The 20,437-nt window shown below is 37.3% G+C and overlaps 2 protein-coding genes across 2 annotated transcripts; one reads left to right on the forward strand and one right to left on the reverse strand.

The window, feature by feature from the left end:
- Window positions 1-346: 346 nt before the first annotated feature.
- Window positions 347-4,254, reverse strand: LOC137948276 (plastoglobulin-1, chloroplastic). Its single transcript, XM_068794302.1, has 3 exons — window positions 3,446-4,254; window positions 960-1,155; window positions 347-836 (listed from the first exon to the last, which is right to left on the reverse strand). The coding sequence occupies exons 1-3, from the start codon at window positions 4,060-4,062 to the stop codon at window positions 516-518; spliced, it is 1,134 nt and encodes a 377-aa protein (XP_068650403.1). The 5' UTR covers window positions 4,063-4,254; the 3' UTR covers window positions 347-515.
- Window positions 4,255-13,719: 9,465 nt separating this feature from the next.
- Window positions 13,720-18,776, forward strand: LOC137948259 (homeobox-leucine zipper protein ROC3-like). Its single transcript, XM_068794275.1, has 12 exons — window positions 13,720-13,771; window positions 14,085-14,334; window positions 14,426-14,585; window positions 14,692-14,809; window positions 15,165-15,353; window positions 15,846-16,307; window positions 16,385-16,486; window positions 16,576-16,788; window positions 16,874-17,042; window positions 17,131-17,399; window positions 17,482-17,577; window positions 17,735-18,776. The coding sequence occupies exons 2-12, from the start codon at window positions 14,175-14,177 to the stop codon at window positions 18,149-18,151; spliced, it is 2,355 nt and encodes a 784-aa protein (XP_068650376.1). The 5' UTR covers window positions 13,720-13,771; window positions 14,085-14,174; the 3' UTR covers window positions 18,152-18,776.
- Window positions 18,777-20,437: the final 1,661 nt, after the last annotated feature.

The following is a 20,437-nucleotide window of genomic DNA, read 5'->3' on the forward strand; positions in this document are numbered from 1 at the left end:
TCCATCTCTGCCGTCGAAGTCATCTTTAGACAAAAAGAAGTGTAAACACCGAATTAGACTTGCTCATGTCTGAGTCTTAACTTGAGTCAAGCTGTTTTTAACCGATTGAAGCTGATTCAAATTGAGTTTACAACAAGTCTAGTATAAAACTGGTTCTTAACAATTGTTTAAACATAAATTATTATCGAGCCATGATATGTTCTTATTAGGCTTTAGGGTTCTGCTTTAGGAGTTGGATTGAGAAAACAGGAAATAAAGGAGCGATTACAAGGCTGACTGTTGCTTTCTTAGTTGGGTGTTTCTATTACTCTTTTCAGAACTCAGTATTGAATTTTAACGTGCTCTCAGTCGGAAAGACCAATTACAGCTCCCTGGCTCTGGTTCAGAAAGGATATAAGATACCAGGGTCCTAGTAATATGCACTTCCAAAGACTCTATACATGTAAGAATGAAGGTGGTTCAAACAGTTTTATGATAAAGATATAAAGATACAGTGAGTTGAGGATTTTCAATATTCAAAAGTTCTGTTGATCTGCTAGAAGGCTCCCTTCCTTGACAAGCACAAACAACCCCCCATCTCCCCTAGAGATCCGAAGATCTTCGTCTAGGTAAGTAGTAATGAGCCATGACTGGTTCCTTTCACCGGGAATTGGAACCCTAAGAGGTGGCTGCCCGGAAATTGAACGGGAGATGTTTGCGACAACTCCCTGAAAAGGGTCGAGCAAACTCTTCACAACCGATAACTCAATTTTCTGACCAAAAATATCAACACTTTCTGGTAGTTCAAGACTTGATGATATCTCTGGAGGCTGAAAAATTCCTTCCTTGAATTGGACCTGTGTCCATTTGACCAAGTTATTTGGTGCAAATAATAACCTCAACTATTTAATGAAAATACGACAGTAAGTCCATATGGCTAAGTGATCAAGGAAACCTGCTTTCATGAGAATGAGAACTACCTGTACTCTTGAAGGGCTTCGAACTTCAAAGGAAGCAGATGCGCTGAAGGAGATAGTGGCAAAAGGGCTGGTAAAAGTAGTAGAGTTCTTTATGGTGGAGCTTGATGTGTCAATCTCCTGAGTGATCTTTTGAAGTTTTACCAATGGCAATGTCCCAGCAGATAACAGCGGCAACAGCTCAGAGAATGCAGTGTACCTGATATATTTCAAGATGATAGCTTAGAACAAACTACAACAACAATGTTAGCTCTTTAGATAATTTAAATATAGAGTTAGAAAATGAGAAGAAATTATCTAGCTGTAAACATTGACAAGAATTACCATCATTTGTAAATAACTGAATGACTAATGGTATTACTATTGTTGTGGACGGTAAACATGTTCATTTCATCAAGGAACCCTTTTGTTGCCTCAAATCCGAACTATCGAAGAAATCAAATTAACTGGAAAATCCTCCCCCCCCCCCCCCCCCCCCAACTTCTAAATTTTCCTTCAACTTGACATGGAAAAGTTGAAGCGGGCTCCCTGAGGACAGAAGATTTATGGGCGTATTGATAATCCCATCGATATCTCATTACTTTCTATTTGTTAAAAGGAAGGAAAGGCAAGGCAGGTTGTTTAACACCACTTCTAGGTTGTTTAAAACCACTTCTCCATTAAGAAAGCTACTGGGAATGAAAGACAAAATTTGACCCATGGAGGTCTGAATAACTGAATCACTTGACACATTTTTTGGGATAACTATCAGTTGATAAAATTCTAACTGTAAAGAATGCAATCTTCCCAAGACAAGACCTCCTCTACATGAGCTGGACTCTTAACCATATCGGAACTTCTTCTCAAGACAAAAATTCTGGAAATCAGAACCAAAAACTTGAAGTTGATATGGTTGAGCTGCTGTGGTGATGTGGGAAGACCATTCTTTAAACTAACTTAACTTAACCTCCTTCATTGAGCTACTTTTCATTCAGAAGATCAGTACGGACAGGATATAACCTTGTTTTGCAGGTAATCTGTCAGTGGGTGACACCTACTCTCCACCAGAGCAACTACTTCAGGTGCTCAACTTAATATTTGAAGCAATGGCAGAAGTTATGTTGGGCAACTAAAAGCATTTATTCCCAATGAAATATTTCACCATTGTCTTTAAAGATTTCTTCCTAAAAATGTAACAATGGAAAAGGCATGACTAACTTGCTAGCACTCAACTTCAAGTATCACCTGATCTGAAAGGTGAAGAGGCACAAGATAACCAGCTTTATAAAATTTGGAATGAGTAACAGGTTTGCAAATGTACATAACAGGATCTACATGTAGGTTTTAAGATCTTCACAGCATTAGAGAATCAGAGTATGTTATAAAATCAATAGGAATCTCTAGCAACTGCAGAGTTACATGTGCTATAGCCACTAGAAAGTGATTTCAGTACCTCCATTACACCAAAAACGCCTGTTTGTTTCCAGTCATGGCAGATATTCCCTAAAGTCAAAGTCAAAGGGAATCTCTGCTCCAAAGTACCTTCCAAAGAGAATTATATAACACAGCTATCTCCTCCACATTAATGATAATCGAAAATGCTAATCACAGTCAAATGCAGAGAAGACCTTGATAGGACTTGAATTTTAAATGATTCAATTCCTAAAAACAGAGGTTGCACACAAAATATAATGGTTATGGATCATGGATGTCCGACTCTTGACATACAGATTGAGGGAAATCGAATAACACTTTCACTCACAGGAATTTTTTTTGCCTCATGTCCGGTGTTATTAGATTCTAATGGCAGACTCACTTGGAGGCCACTGTTCGAACTAATTTTAGCAGTCTCCATGAAGCCTCCAAGGTGCTAGTGAATCTCAGAAGCACTGGAGTAGAAAAAAAACAGGGAGAAATCAATGATGAAATAATTTGCCTTATCCAAAATTATTAGTCTTAGTTCTTTGTTTCTGCAGTATCCTCGATTCTCTAAAAAAGCCTCACATCATATATTTCTATTTTTCTCTTCCAAAATTTATTTATCCAGATGTCTCCAGGCGTTAGATGCATATTTCATAAGTGAAGACAACAACATCTGTCACTTAAAATGAAAAAGGGAGCAAAGTTTACAAGGAAGAAGTTTAAGCAAACTCAACAGAGAAGAATTGGAATACGTTAGGACCCAGCACTAGTAGTTTCTGGCCGTACAACAGAATCCAACACGAAACTTTCCTGCTATCAAATATAGATTCCAATAATTCCCAACATGTCAGTTTTCCAGATAACATGAAATACTACAATCATTTGGTTGAGGTTCACTACATAAAGCCATTGAGTTTGTTAAGGTGATCAGACAAACGACCAGTACACTTAAACAAGTTGAATGTTCAGAAAGATAGCGTCTTTTGCATTCTGAGAATTAATTATGCGAACCAACATAACGGCACAAGCAAAAAAACACAGATTTGATCACTTGAAAAGGAAGCTCTCCACACAAAAAAGATACTTACACAAGAATCCAAGTTCCACCAAGAAGCCCAGCAGCCTGAGTGGGCGCAGGTGTGGGATTGACAGCCTCCAACTGATTAATGAGTTCCACAATCTCAGCCCGCGTTTCATTTGACGCCCGCAAACCCAACTCCGTCCCGTAAAACGAATCCACGAGACAGCGCTTCAAGTCCCCATTCTTATCGCCCGACCCTTCCGCCTGTTGGTGCATTCCAGCATTCCCGTTCCCCGACAAATAATCCCCACTTCCCTTCTCTTCTCCCCATTCGTCTTCATCCTTGGGTGGATCCGCCGCCGCAAGCTTCGGACTGGAATTTTCGATTTCTTCGCCAATCTCCGTTTCTTCCCCCCATTCGTCTGTGATTCGGATAAAAGCCGCAGAATTCTCGTCGACTGTGTCTTCAGACTCATTTCCGGAAACGTTGCCGCCGATAGTTGGATCTTTCGAGGGAGCATCGTCGGAGACAGCGTTTTTTATTTTGAGAGTAGGCAATCGAGTTTTGAAATTTGAGGTAATGGAAGCGAAGGAGAGCAAGGAACTTGGAGCTGAAAGTAGACGGAGGGTTTTAGGGCTTCGGAGGAGGAGAGAAGGTAGTGGAGAGAGATGTAAGGTAGCCATTTGTTGAACACAGAAGTGGAGAAGAAACGCTTCTTGGAGTATCACTCTTAGATCGTCAGAGACTGTTACTGAAAATCGACTGCTCTTCTTCCTTGGATATCAGAAAAAAAAAAAAATCATAAAACAACATCGATAATTTCAATAAGAGCGGGGTGCTCGTGGCTGGAACGCGAGCCTCGCGGCATCTCTGAGAACCGGAGAGAGAGAGAGAGGGAGTCTATAGATCCTTCTTGTTGCATCAAATAATAAAACTAACACATTTCTAAGAAATAAGTCTACAATCTTATCAAAATTTTAATGGTTCAAAAAATATTCCTAATTTCTAACCTCAATTAAAAATTTAATAATTTAATAGAATATAAAGGCCACACAACACTTTTGGTGAGTGACTTATTTAATTTATCACATATATAGTAAAATATAAAAAGAATATAAAAAACAATTTGATTTTACCATGCGCAAAGGTGACTTGTCAAGTTTGTCGATTTTTTATGAGATATGTAGGTTTTTTTATGAAACATTAGTAAGACTTCCATTTCTAGTTCAAATGATTTACCCACTTCGCACTAAAGGCTTGTTTGGAACCGAAAAAAGAAAAAGAAAAAGAAAAAATGGGAGATAGTTAATTTTTACTAGGGACCAGAGAATCATTGAGAAGAAAAAAAATAAAAGAGAAGTTAATAAAGTTTTCTCTCACAAAAATGATGGAATTTAAGGAGAAAATAAAATAAATAGAAAATTGAGAAAAAAAATTTAATCATAAAAAATTTAAAATATTACTATTTTTTTTTCATTTTTCATGTGTATCCAATTAAGAGAAACTATATTTCTCTCTCAATTTTAATGAGCATCTAAACAAGAGAAAATAAACCTCTTTTATTTTATTTTCTCTTTCTCTTTCTTTTTCCTTCATTTTCTTTTTTGTCCACTTTTTGAAGTACCAGATAGTAAGTATGGACATGCCAACTACGAAATTGAATTCTCACATATACAAATATCAATTTTACCTATTTACCCCTTTTACTGCTTTTGGTACAAAATATTTTTTTTTACCCTTTTGTGAACTTTGGTAAGTACCAATTTACCCTGTATCATTTATTAAAAGGAACAAAAATAAATAAGAAGTATTTCATTATATTTTTATTTTTATTTTTAAAATTTTAAGTATTTTTATTAATACCTAATTGATAAATGGATAAATAAAACAAAAAATAGTAATACAAGTAATTGGACTAAACAAAAAAATAATTAAAATTTATAAAATGAAATGCTTGATCATAGCTTAAAATAGTATAAATTCAAAAATATAAAATGACATTATCTATATAAAATAGTTTGAAACCTTCATAACTTTATATCAATTTTTAGATAACCAAAAAGAAATTTTTTTTGTTTCTTTCTTTTGGAATAAGTAATTCATTACCAAAACAACAAGTGTAAAACTACAAAATCTTTCACCAATGGAGACATTTATGTGTGTCATTGCCACTACTCATGGCAATTTGTTTTAAAGGAATCCTTAGGATATATCATTATGTGGAAATGGATCATACTTTATCTTTTTTTTTTAAATTCTCATCATGAAAAATATCATATAGATAGATTTATTAAATTCATTTGATCATTATTTATTTTGATTTAGACTAATATTAAAGTTATAACTAAATATTAATCTTTGAGTAAATTATTATTGGAAGTGAAGTATAATAAGATAGCATAGAACAAGCTTTTGGGAATCAGAAATATAATTCAAAAATATAAATAAATAACCAAAAATAGATAAAAATATTGTTATTATGATATAGAATATGTAATATATAATAAGTTAAATCTCATAATGGTTTTCAGGACATAAAGTTATTAGTAAGAGAAAAGAAACATAATATAAAGTCTTAATAGTGTAAGAATCATGGTGTTTGAAATTGGAATCGGTACCCGACTTGGCGTCCAACAATTCTAACTTCCGATTTGGGGTCCAATAATCCTAACCCCCAATTAGCCCGATCCTCTAACCAACTCGGTTGTATAACCTTGTACAAGGAGATTCGACCAAAAATATATTTTTAAATAAATATAAATTACTAAAAATAGCTCAAAATACCTCTACTTTGATATAATGTTATGCATAATTAGCTAAATAGGGCACACAATTGGGGAGAATAGCTACGCGTCCTAGGGTTTTTTTGCTTCAAAAGGGACCAATCACCCCTCCCATTGGTGATAGGAGAGGAGAGTCTCTCTCTTTCTCCCATTGACATGTGATAAATAAAGGAGAAGAAGGGAGGCAAGCTCCCCCTTCCCTAGGGAGAAGAATAGAGTCACTAAAGAGAAGTGGGTTCCTTTTATTTGAAATAAAATTTTAATAAATTTTAAAATGCTATTGTTTTCTTCTAATTTTAAACAAAGATAGTTCATTGTTTTTGTTACCATATTAAAAAATGACATTGTATTTCATATCTATTTTTTTAATTTTATTTAAAAAGACTCCCTATATTGTAAAAACCACAAAAAATAGGGACCAATCTATTCCCTGGTTCCCAATGAAAACAAATACGACTTCTTCTTCCTTTCGATAAGGAAACATAATAACATAAACACCTACAAACACACACATATACACTCTCTCTCTCTCTCTTATAGATAGATAGAGAGAGAGAGAGAGAATCATTCCTTCTTTTTTTCTTTTACCCATGAATTTTTATTGAAAGAAATAAAGGGAGGGAGGAGATCTTCCTTCCCTCTTGTTGAAAGCATAAGATAAGCTCCAATAAGGAATGGAAGTGAAATCATTGTCTTGTCGGTTAGTTTTTTTATTTTATTAACTCCTTCCCATTTAAAGAGATAAAAAGGGTAGTGAATTAGAGCCTATTTGGAACCCACAAAAAAGAAAAGAAAAAAAATAGGAGAAAAAAGTATTTTCTGTTGTTTGGAAGCAAAGAATCTTTGAGAGAAAAGAAAATAAGAGAGAAAATCACTCTCTCTTAGTTAATAAATTTTCTATCACAAAATGATGAAAATCACTCTCTCTTAGTTAATATTAAGTTAATTCAACTTAATATTATTTGTGGTCTCACTAATGAGAAGATATTCTCAATATGTAGAGATGTATTTAGTGCTTGTCACTATTAATCTAATATTTTTTATTATTATTAATCAATGAACAAAGTAATCCAAAGATGATTCTTGTTTCACAAAGCTTAGTGAACAGTAGGGTAGACCAATGTACTTTAAACTATATAAAGACTATTTGAGAGTTTACGTTCTAATCCAATGCACTCTAAAATCCCTATTATACTTTTTCATATTTAATGAACAATTATTTATTTATACATTGGAAAACGTTCATCTCTTTATTGTTTTCGCAAGTTCCTTGCATTCATAACATAAGATAATATAAACAACTAGATAAGGAGAGTAAAAAAAAAATCACGTAACCTATCTCAAAACTATTTTCTCTTACAATACCATCTTATTGTCAAAGTGGATTTGTTGTTGTTAGAGAAATTATACAATCATGTTGATCTCCATTGTTTTGATGATAACAAAATAAATAACTTGAAAATGTGCTACTAACAGTGTTATCAATGTATTTTAGACACATGCTTTCAACACAAGTTTTATGAGGTATATGGCAAAAACTCAAGACCAAAGGATGATCAATCAAGTTATCAAGTTAGACCCGAACTAAGAATATATTAAAGATTGTTATTGACAAGAAAAACTTACAAAAAAGAGACAAAAGACTTGAAGATTAGAGTCAAAATCAAATAGAAAAACTCGATAACTCTAGCCATGTAAGTAGATAACCAACCAAATTTCAATAGTTTAAGCACATCTATGTTATGGATCTTTAGGGCATAAATTATTTCAAAATTCGTATTAATGTTTAAAACTTACTAGAACACCTTAGGATAACTTTATCATACTTAAAAGTCATTTCATGGTACTTGCAATTGGCATGATTGATTATACTATCTATCAAGATTGATCATTCAAAGTATAGTTTGGGAAGCAATATAAAACATGATCAATCAACTTGACTGGCTTGATCGATCATACAATATCTTGCCTGAATGAGCTATAAAGCATGATCAATCACCTAGACTAGATTGATTTATCATACTAAGTCTAGGGAATAATGAACTATAAAACATGATTGATTGAATAGAAGTATGCCAAAAAGGGACATAAAAAGTGATCAATCATGCCCATTTATAATCATACTAACTTTGCACTGCCAAAGCTATAAAGCATGATCGAGCAATTGAGTAGGATTGATCGATTAATCATTTTTATCTTAAAGGCATGATAACCTATTGTTCGATGTTATGATCAATCAAAAAGCCTAAGGAATAACAAGATATAGTGGTTTCACAATAATTGATTGATCATAATGTTTGTTAGCTTTTTGGTAATAGGCAAAAAATGACAAGTTTGGCTAAAAACCTTATAAATAAGGTCTTAAATGAGTTAGAGATTGACCATTGAGCTTATATTGACACATCAAACCTCTAGAAAAATATTTTATACTCCAAAATTCTATTTTACACTTTTTGAGAGAAAAATGCTACAATTTCTCAAATCCCTCATCTTCTCTCATATATATTGACATACATTGTTCCATCAAGCTCCAAGTAATTTGTCTCACATGCTTAAAGATTTGGAAGTTTGGATTTCACTTGGAGAAGGGTTGTTAGACCAAATGGGTAGCTTGAAAGTGTGCTACTAACAATGCAATAAATGTATTTTAGACATAAGCTTTCTATCACGAACATTATGAGGTTTATGGCAAAAACTCAAGAAAAAATATGATCAATCAAGTTGCCAAGTCAAGACTCGAAGCAAAACTACAATTGAAGATTGTTGATGAGAAGAATAACTGCCTACCAAACTTTGATTCTTAAGTATATTTATGTTATGGAGCTTTACGGCATGAAACAATTTCCAAATCATGTTTTTCAAATGTATATAAATATTTTAAAATGGTAAATCCCTTATAACTGCCTATATCATGCTTATATATCAAAATAGTTTACTGCCATATAGTATGATTGATTATTACCCGTGACATGATTGATCATCTAGAATACAATCTTTTATAACTTACAAATCCTGATGGATCATGGACTTAGCATGATTGATCATACAAATTGCTACCAAGAAGATGCTATAAAGCATGATTGATCATCTCCTATTGCATGATTGATAATTCAGAATTTTGTAAAGCCAATTCTTTAAAGCATGATCAATCAATTGAATTGGGTTGATCTATTAATGAGTTCTCTAAAAAGTTAAAAATTCGTTAATTAATGCCCTAATCGATAAATAAGCTTAGAAAACCTAAAATATATAGTTGTTATACATGATTAATGCTCCTCATCCTCGACTTGCTAAAATAGGAGGATGTAGAAACCTTTGAAAGTTAATATCATTTTTTTTTTTGTTTCATGATTATGGGATCCTATATCCAATATGGTATCAAAGCTAAGCTCATTTATCTGGTTTCATGAGCATATGATTTTAAGAAGCCATGCGAACGTGATTAGTTGAAGATGATAAGTTGATATTCAAAATTGAACTCACAAAGTTTCTTTGGAACATTACTCCTTATTGATTAAGAAAGATATGTGTTGCCTATTTGATCTTGGCTAACATAAATTTTCCTTACTTAATACATAATTGATTGATATCTCGGGTTGGTTTAGTTAACTTGAGCCTTGATTAAGATCTCAGGTTGGTTCATATTTAGGTCAGCTCTAGAGTTTAGTATCTATTGCGTGCACAAACATGATCAAATTTTGATTTTTATTTTGGAAGATTTGTCATAGTGCCATCCATACCTAGTTAGAATGAATTAAGTGTTATTAAATGTAAACTATATTAAAATACAATTTTTTTATGATGATGTCACATTGTGATGTTACAACTATGTGAGAACTGAACATAACATTAAGTTCGACTACTTTTGATCAAAATGAAAATTTAAAATCAACTATTCAATAGTCACTAATAATTCAATTTGACATTGATGCATCCTCACATGTGACGCATTGTCTCATCAAATATTCCTCGGTAGTCAATAAAATATCATCTACTATGAATAAAACATAATAATACTAATAATAATATCTTCACAATAATGACATTATATTTTATCTTTCTTATATACACATGTATGAATTGTTAAAATATGAGCTCATAGTACACATGTAGTCTACTTACTATGAGCTTGAAAAATTATGTGAGACCCATTTATAGGTACATTTATATAGTGGTAGGCCCCATATAATTTATTTGTGTTCCTTGGAGAATGTACTCATTTTTTTGTGTGAGTGTGCCTTATAGAAAGTGCAATAAAATGTACTTTTTTGTGTGTTAGTGTAACCTTATGAAAAGTGTAAAATATGTTTATGATAAAGTAACTATTATTTAAGTTAATTAAGAAATCATTTAAATTTATAAAGTAGTATTTGAATTAGATATATAACAATATATTTTAACATAATTAAAAATTAATTTTATAGATAATTTATTTACTGAATAGAACTAAAGAATGAAACTTTTGATTAATTTAAAATTATTAAATACCAAAAATTAGTTTTTTTATAAATTGGTCCGACCTAAATATACAATTGTCTTAAATATATTCTTAATATAAATATAAAATTTTAGTTAATGTATTAAATAAAAAATAAATTATTTATATTAATAAAATTAAATAAATAATTAAAAACTAAGATGTGATTTCAATAAAAGAAATAACTTTAATTTTTAATATTTAAAAATAAAATATAAAAATTAGATTTTTACAAGATGAAAGTTTTCTAAATAAAAACATATCTTGGTATAGTTAAATTAAAATAGAAATCTAAGTGAAGTGAAGTATTTTCCTATATTTCTATCCCATTTTCTTCACTTAATAAAACAAATGTCTCACTTGAACTTTTCATGTGCACTAATGACGCCTAAGCCCTAAGCTCTGTTAATATTTCCATCCTATCTCATCCAACAGCTTGAGCATGACTGTAGATGACGAGCAGAGAATGCATCCCCCATGCGGAGCCACTTCACTTTCTCAGTCTCCCCACATTTATTCATTTTGAACTCAGGTCCCTTTTGATGCAACTGCATTCGTTTCGACTTTACGATCCATCTGCAACGTGGTATAAAGGGGTAGATGAGGGGGGTTGCTGCTTTAGGTCGCCCAGAAAGAGAAAACTCAATTCAGTCTTCCGGCCCTACCCAGAGGTTGCAGACCCAGATATCAGCAGGGCCTACCTTACAGAGAGCCTTAAACGAGAGATAATTTTCAACTGTCGTGGATGGGTGATGCAGAAGGGAGTAGTTTCCGTTGCTAGCAATTGTCAAATGTCAATCCCCACGAATGATTCATGGTTACAGTTATTCAACCCGCGTGTGGCATTTATCCCTGTACTTCGAATAACGCGTTTTAATCAAATTTTCACTTCTCATGAACTTCCTGGACTTGGGCATCTGGCCAGTTTTCTCCTACTCTCTCAGCGGGAACTCTGCGACATGAGTAAGGGGTATCAAAGCCGAGGTCCCGGGGTTTAAGACTGTTTGGTCGATCTTAGTCAAACACTTTGATGTCCCATTTGTTGTGGAAGATGAACACTTTGAGCCAGCTCACGGAGTGGTCCACGGACAAGATGTTTGTTTAAATTCCCCACTGCACGTGAGTAACTCTTGCAATGCCAAATATGCCAGCTTTCTATGGTTTGAGATAGTGCAGTCTGAGGGAGTAGATGACGGAAGTAACTCGAGGCCTTCGAAAGCCTCCATTCTTGTGTCATATCGGAGTTTGAATCTTGACCCATTAACCTGAAGCCTTTATTGAGTTTCTGGTTATCCAGGGATGCCAGTCTCATGCAAATTCATGATCCTCCCCATAATTCACAGCGGTTGACAGTGCACAGCACAGACCCCTGAGATTATTGACCTCCAAACAGGTATCAGCTACAGGGAGAGGTACTGAAATGGTCGAACCTCAGCCTTGCAGTTTCTGGTCCAAGCTGATTTAAACAGGAAATGTTAATGAGGTAAGTGGCCAGGATTTGAATTGGTAGATGACGCGTTCAAAGATGCTGAGAGACCATCTCTGTTTTCTCTTTGCCAGATAGCTGTCCCGCTGGGTAAAATTTGTTGCGAATGAAACGATTCATCTTTTAAAAAGAAGGCACTCGTCAACCTTTCTGTTGATCCTGTCTGCGTTCATGTTCCCAAAATCCAGGAACGCTAAAGTGAAAGAGAATTGACTGGAAATGCTTGTTCCTTATCTATTAATGGCTTGTAAGGTCTAATGTTCTGAAAATCAGGTTTGTCCGACCAGAGGTTGCTACCTCTGTGTACTGAATTGATTGATTATTTGGTTTTACCTCAAACCAGGGGTTAGTCCTGTGTCCAATCATTAGTATTGCTAGAAAAATGTAAATCTCAGTGATTACTATCCTAATCTCTTCTGACTTCTGTGTACCCATAGGAACACAACTGATCATTTTTTAAATATGTGAAGATGTTTTCCTTTCTTTTTTTGCATTAAACTTAGTTCATTTATTAGTTTTATATTTTTTTCATCTATGGGTTAAACACTAATTGATACAACACACAGCAACTTGACTGCATTCATTTCATTTCATGTGTTTTCATGATCACGTAGCACTTTCTCTTAAATGAAATCAATGCAATGACACAAAAATGTTTTATCCTGAAACCTAAGTGCTTGATCATCATAATTCATCATAAAAACTCTGGTCTCTGATGGAAATTACCACTTAGTATCCTGATTCACTGGGTTGATTTAGATTTAGTGAGTCATGGTTTGGGTCAGAATTGAAATTACCACTTTAGGAGTTATATGTATTGCCCGATCAATTAATAAATATTGGATTTTTTTATGAGAGAGATATGGCTAATAAAAACAAAAATATAACATTCCTTTAATTTTGTCGTCATCGGAGGGTCCTGGATTGAAATCAATCGCCGTGCCCAGCACAGAGTTAGATCTGAACCGTACGAGGCGATATCTGCGACATCAAAGCGAGCTCTTTTATCTGGTATCGTTAAATGACAAATACACCCCTGAAGTTTGCTCTAATGACAAATATCTGTTTCTTCAGAAGAGACGACGCTGGGCTCGGCGTCAAGTCAGCGTAAAACCAGTAAACTGACGATCGCTAACCGGTTATAGTCCAGCTAGCTAGCACGTAACATCGCGGACCACCTAAATATCTAATGCCCCTCTTGCGTAATAGTGAAAATCAGAAATGCTAGTGCCCCTCTCGGTGTCGAGGGAGCAGAGGACGAGTTGACTTCTCTTCACCCAGGGAGTTAGAGAAGAACACGTGGCTGTTCGCGACGGACTACGGAATTAACTCGTAGGGAGTTAAAAGTCCTCATTTACCCCCGTCCGGTACGAGTAAAGGCGAGGCGAGAGATGTGGAGATGGGAGATGTTACACTCAGAGAAATCACAGAGGGGGAGATAACAAAGGTCGGTCGGATCTCTGAAACGAATCCACCCCACTGTTGAGGTTTTTCAATATTCCTCTTTCACCCTTCGCTTACCTCTTCTTCCCTTGCCGCTCCTATTTAATCCCCTCCCCCGATTCTTTTACCTGGGTAGTTTCTCTCAGTTCTGCTCTCACTCTTCTTCCTCCTCCCTTCCTCTCGTCGGTTTTTCAGTTTACTGGGTAAGGGAAGTGCTTTTTTTTTTCTTTGCACTTCGATTTTTGTTTTACCTTGTTGCAATTTCGATCTGGGTTTTGGATTCACGGCGAGGTTTTAGCAAATTTCATTGCATGCTTAATTCGAAGTTTCTGCTCTTCTCCTGTGGGTACTTCTGTTTCGTTTTTTGTCTGCGGCTAATGAGAGTTAACATTCGCATATTCTTTTTCGTTTTTTTTTTTCCTTTTTTCAGTTTCGCTTGTGTTACCATCTGCAGCTTGTAAGAGTTGCATTCACTGACTTCTGCTGATTCTTTTTCGTTTTTCCCTTTATTTTTAGTTTTTGGAAAATTTGGGCAGGTTGGGCTTGGTGGACGAGTGAAGTATAGCAGAAGAGTACAAGCTCGTTCTGTTTTATCTTCTCCTCCTTATGGTAATTTCTCCGGCGGCAGCAAGAATGTATGGAGATTGCCAAGTTTTGTCGTCTATGGGAGTAGGAAACATAGTCTCCTCCGATCATCTCTTTTCTTCACCAATCAGAAGTCCCTCAAACCTTAATTTCATGGCCAACATGCAATTTCATCACTCCGGTGAGTTCATTACATCTAACCTTTTCACTTTGAAAAATCATCACTATGTCACGGTTGAGTAACAGTACTTATCTGTCTTCGAACAAAGAAGATGTCGGATTACACAAAGGGAAAGAAGAGGAAATCGAGAGCCGGTCCGGCAGCGGCGGGCAGACTGAAGGCGTGTCGGCAGACGAGCAGGAAAACGAGCAGCAGACCAAGAAGAAGCGGTATCACAGGCACACAGCGCGGCAGATTCAAGAAATGGAAGCGTAAGCTTTCTTCTTCTCTTTCTTTCTGCTGTTATTCCATGTCGTTTCCCTCTGTTAAACTCAATCGATTCCTCGTTGTTAATCTGGCAGAGATTTTTGTGTTCAGGTTGTTTAAAGGATGTCCGCATCCAGACGACAAGCAGCGGCTTAAACTGAGTCAAGAACTCGGTCTGAAGCCCCGGCAAGTGAAGTTCTGGTTTCAGAATCGCCGGACCCAGATGAAGGTGGTGCACCACTTCCCCTCTTTTCTCCGACGTTGAAGATGGGGGGCACTGGGCTAAAATGCGCGTGAGTTTGTTGGCGATCATAATATCTCCCCTTCATGCAGCACAGGCGCTATTTTTTAGGACCATGATTTCCTGCTCTGCCTGACGTTTTGTGCAAGTACCCAAAACGTCATTCAGTAAATGCGTATCCTACGCACACGCGTATTTTAGTACCATTTGCCTGCCCTACGGTCCTTCACTCCATGCAGACGATTGCAGTCTTTCCCGTCCGAACCTTCCTCTTATCGATTGATTTTCAGAGCTTAGCTGGCTCTTGAACTGATTTTTTTTTTCTGGGTTTTGGTAACCGAAGGCGCAACAAGACCGGGCGGACAATGTGATGCTGAGGGCGGAGAACGACAGCTTGAAGACGGAGAACTTCCGGCTGCAGACGGCGATACGGAACTTAATCTGCCCCAGCTGCGGTGGTCCGACGATGCTTGGCGAGATGTCGTTCGACGAGCAGCACCTCCGCCTCGAGAACGCTCGCCTGAAAGAAGAGGTAGCGGGTCGCTTTAATTGCTTTACGCGTCTTTGTCTACGTAGAGAGGGAAAACCCTTTTCAGCCAATTTCGAGCAGTCAAAGCTCGCACGTGTACTAGCTTACCCACATGTGGGAGTTGGATCGAAGACGATGACAATTAAGAGAGGCTTGGGGGCGACAGCTGATTCCAGCTGTTGACATTTACCTCTCTGATAGAAGCTTTTGGAAATGACGGACAGTATAGAACCTCCTTTTTCTGCGCCTGTATTTATTTCTAAAGAGTAACCCCTTTGTAGGAGCTGGACCTCCTTCCGTTATCTCTATTTTTGCTTGTTTTGTACTTGTAGAACAATGGTGCTAATGTGCTAATGGTGCAAGTGCCTGGGTTTGTTCTAGCTTCACTACGTGCATGCACATGGCTTCCATGGAAGCTCCTTGTGGAAGCTTCGCCATGGAAGAAAAGTAGTTTCTGGGTAAAACTTATGTCATGTATAAATTATGTGTGTGCAGCTCGATCGTCTCTCCTGCATGTCAGCGCGTTACACCAGTCGGTCGCTGTCTGTAATCAGTCCGGCGCCTCCGATGATTCTACCCTCTTTGGATCTTGACATGAATATCTACAACAGGAACTTCCACGAGCCGCTGCCTACTTGCACGGATATTATCCGGACATCCTCTATGTCTGATAATCCTCATTTTTCTGGAGGGCTTTTAGAGCATGAGAAGCCTCTGGCGCTGGACCTGGCAATGGCGGCTGTGGATGAGCTAGTGAGGATGTGTAGGGCGAATGAGGCTCTTTGGGTCAGACGTGGGAGTGGGAATAAGGAGATGCTTGATGTTGAAGAATACAAGAGGATGTTTCATTGGCCCATGAATCTGAAGCAGCAAATGGATTTCAAGACTGAAGCCAGTCGGGACAGTGCAGTTGTTATAATGAACAGTATTACCTTGGTTGACGCCTTCTTGGATGCTGTAAGTATTTTGATCAAATCTAAAGATTTTTTTCTTTCTGAAATCGCTGACAATCTAAAAATCTGCTGTTTTGACAGAACAAGTGGATGGAGATGTTCCCTTCAATTATCTCAAGAGCAAAAACCATTCAGATCATAACTCATGGTGTCTCTGGGCATGGAAATGGTTCCCTGCAACTGGTAACAATCTCACCTTGATGTCATTTGATTGAGGATGTTTAGTATGTTATATTATTTTTGAATTGTAACTAATTTCTACTCGCGAGCAGATGCATGCAGAGTTGCAGGTTCTTTCACCATTGGTGCCCACCCGCGAGGCTTACTTCCTCCGGTACTGCCAGCAAAATGTTGAAGAGGGCACCTGGGCCATCGTTGATTTTCCTGTTGATAGCTTCCATGAGGGACTTCAAAGTTCTTTCCCTAGATATCGAAGGCGGCCATCTGGCTGCATGATACAAGATATGCCCAATGGGTATTCAAGGGTAAGGTCAATTGTTACAATGGCGATGGTTTCTGGTCTTTGCTATATAAATTTAATCTGATTCCAGTGGCTTTGATCGTGTACAGGTGACATGGCTGGATCACGCAGAGGTAGAGGATAAACCTGCTCATCAGGTGTTTGATCACTTTCTTAGCAATGGAGTGGCATTTGGGGCTCAACGATGGCTGGCAGTCCTGCAACGCCAGTGTGAAAGGCTTGCTAGCCTTATGGCCAGAAACATATCCGACCTTGGAGGTACTTACAGTTTATTTTTAACGCGTTGACGCTTCCAGATATGCATTCGCAGCAGCGTAACCTCAATTTTTTACTGTTGAACTTCCAGTTATCCCCTCTCCAGAAGCAAGAAGGAATATGATGAAACTAGCCCAGAGGATGATCAGGACTTTTTGTGTCAACATCAGCTCGTCGGATGGGCAGTCATGGACAGCTCTCTCTGATTCAGCTAATGAGACCTTGAGAATCACTACCAGGAAAAATGTAGAACCCGGCCAACCCCATGGGGTTATTCTTACCGCAGTCTCCACAACTTGGCTGCCGTATCATCCGAATCAAGTGTTTGATCTATTGAGGGATGAGCGGAGGAGATCTCAGGTAATTGATCTGGTTTGTTCAATCTGTTTAGTTTTATCCACTGTCATTAGCTTATATTCTAATTCATGGTTTTGGTCTGCAGCTGGACGTTCTATCAAATGGGAATTCACTACACGAGGTGGCTCATGTTGCAAATGGATCTCATCCAGGGAACAGTATCTCGCTTCTTCGCGTAAATGTAAATGTTCATTAAAACCTTCATTCTTTCCAATTTCATTTGATCTCAGCGACGCGATGCTGAGTTTTAAGATTCAGAATGTTTACAGTCTTACATTTGTGCTTCCTGTTGTGTACATCATTTAACAGCTTTAATTTGTGAAATCTATGGCGCGCAGGCTGCAAGCAACTCTTCCCAGAATGTAGAGCTGATGCTACAGGAGAGCTGCACTGACCTTTCCGGCAGTCTAGTAGTTTATGCAACTGTTGATGTTGATGCAGTCCAGGTTGCGATGAGCGGCGAGGATCCTTCCTACATTCCGCTGCTTCCTCATGGCTTTGTGATCCTCCCCGCAGGGCAAAACAACGACTGTAACACAACCTCAGAAGAGGGAAATGGATCCTCCTCTGGATGTCTTTTGACTGTTGGCCTCCAGGTCCTGGCGAGTGCAGTTCCATCTGCAAAACTCAATCTGTCCAGTGTCAACGCCATGAACAACCACGTATGCAACACAGTTCGCCAAATCACTGCAGCTCTAAGCGGCAGCAGCAACGGTAGCGGTGCTTCCGAGCTGGCCAGAGAGCTCGGTCACTGAACAGCAAAGTAGCGGCAATGGCTGGATTACCCCTTCAAACTTCCATTCCTGCATCCACTATTACCTCATGTCTTCTCCAATTTTCAACCCAACAACCAACATCCGACATTAATCAGCCCCAAGTGACTAAAACACCAATGAAGCAAGACAAAAAGAATTGTCATCACAATGAGAGAACGAGAAAGAAATTAGTCTTGCTTCAAGGGTGTTTTTATCATTCCAGCTAGCAATGACAGGAATGAATGTTGTGGGAAATCCACAGCCTACAAGCAGCAGCAGCAGAAAGAAGTGCCGCGATTAGTCCTGTAGGAAATAGTTGAATCTGTTGTAGGTTAGGCATCTTTTTCCTTTTATGTATTATCATGAAAATAGTAGTAGAAGAAGAAGGAAATGTAAGGGGGAGTGTGGAGGAAGTCAAGAGCGCACCAGGTACACTCCTTGCTTCCTGGCAAGGCCAACAAGCGCAATGAAGGTGGCTTCGCCAGGCAGCAAGGGTGGTGGTTCGGGTATTGACTTTCTTCTGCTTATTAATGGGCTCTCTATTCTGCAATTGTTCCGTAGTGAAGAACTATTCTGTTATTAATTGCTGGTAACCGCTTCTGGGTCGATGGGGTTGATCTGATTTCCTTTTACATGGCTGCTCCTCCGGTTTTATCGTCCGTCCTGGTTGGGGCGTAGACGGAATGTGCAGGCGAGAGAGTGATGGCGGAAGCAGTGGTTGGTGATGGCTTAGATGCGCAGTTGATGCAGCTCGATATGGTAGAAGTTTTTGTTCTTATTCTTCATGAGTTCCAATTTGGGGGAGATGAAAGCCCGATAGGTTCTCTCTCAGCTTGGCCAAAGATGGAATTCCCTGATAAGTGTAGGCATAAAAATTTGGCATCAAATTTAGAGTCACGATCAATAATCCAAATTATAAGCACTAAACAACGGTTAAAATCATGAAGTCTACTAATGGTTAAAGTTAAACATATAACTTCACCAACAACAACAATTGGTCAAAGTCAAAGATTTTGAGCAATTGCTTGAATCCGAATCAAATTAATTTGAAGTTGACCTACAATTTATTGTAGGTCAACTCAATGATGTTGACCGTCAACAATTGTAGAAGTCAACAAAAGGATTAACACTAGCCAACATAGACAACTAAAGATCAACCTAAAGTTAAAAGATGTTGGTACTATTATTGATATTAAATCAAACACATAGATCATTTGTTAAAGCACTTTCGATTAAAGATTGGTGGTTTGTAAGGTGGCACATAGATCATACTTAAGAAATGACACATGGTGCTAACAAGAGTATCATTTTGACATGTTGCATAACCAAGAGAGGAATTTGGTTTTGCCACATGTCATGATCTCATAAGAAGAAAACTTGGTTTCGACGTATATCATGATTCCGTGTCAACAAGACTTAGTCTCACCATATGCTGTAACTTCATGTAAAGAAGACTTGGCTTCACCACATGTCGCGATCTCATGAGAAGAAGGCTTGACCTTGACACATGTCATGATCATATGAGAAGAAGATTTGACTTTTCTATATGTTGTGATTATATGAGAAAAAGTGTTGGCTTTTCTATGCGTCATGGTCTTATGAGATGCGAATTTGGCAAAGAGAGATTGAGGGAGAGAATGGTTGAAGTTTTGTCTTAAGAGTTATAACAAACAAATCATTCTTGAAGTCACTCTACCACACTTCAAATCCATTGCACATAAATAGAAGATAAAAAATCCACTCACCAAAATGTAAAAGTGGAAACCAAATAAGGTATTCTACATTAATTCGTTACTTTATCTACAAAAGCATTCCAAACTTGTTAGTAGAGATCTAATCCGAGGCCTAACGAGAGATAGAGCCTTGTATCACCTGATTTTTTTTCTTTTTTATTGATTATGCTAAGGTCACCCCTACTCACGGACTGATGACTTTTATATGCTCTGTTACAATATGGGATCCACCATGAGGACGTGAGGAGCCAAGAGGAATCATCACACAAGCTAGCATGAGTTGGAAGATAAGAAGCACGAGCTGGAATGAGTTGGAAGATTTGAAGATCAAGTGAAACCCACAAAGATACCATGAGCTGGATCCTTATCACATGAACTGGAAGATCAAGTGGGACCTGCAAAGATAAAACATGAGCTGACATCTTCAGCCTATGGTCACGTCCTTATAGAAGAGTTAGAGTTTGAGTTATGTTAGACTTCCAATTATGTTGAGTTATCTTACTATGATAGGCTTATCTTTAAGAGTTAGAGTTGGAATGTAATTAGGAGAATG

Source organism: Aristolochia californica, unplaced genomic scaffold (assembly GCF_029961685.1).
Source record: "Aristolochia californica isolate CCGP_79_NKW_82.1479 unplaced genomic scaffold, dmAriCali1.0.hap1 SCAF_13, whole genome shotgun sequence".
NCBI lineage: Eukaryota > Viridiplantae > Streptophyta > Magnoliopsida > Piperales > Aristolochiaceae > Aristolochia > Aristolochia californica.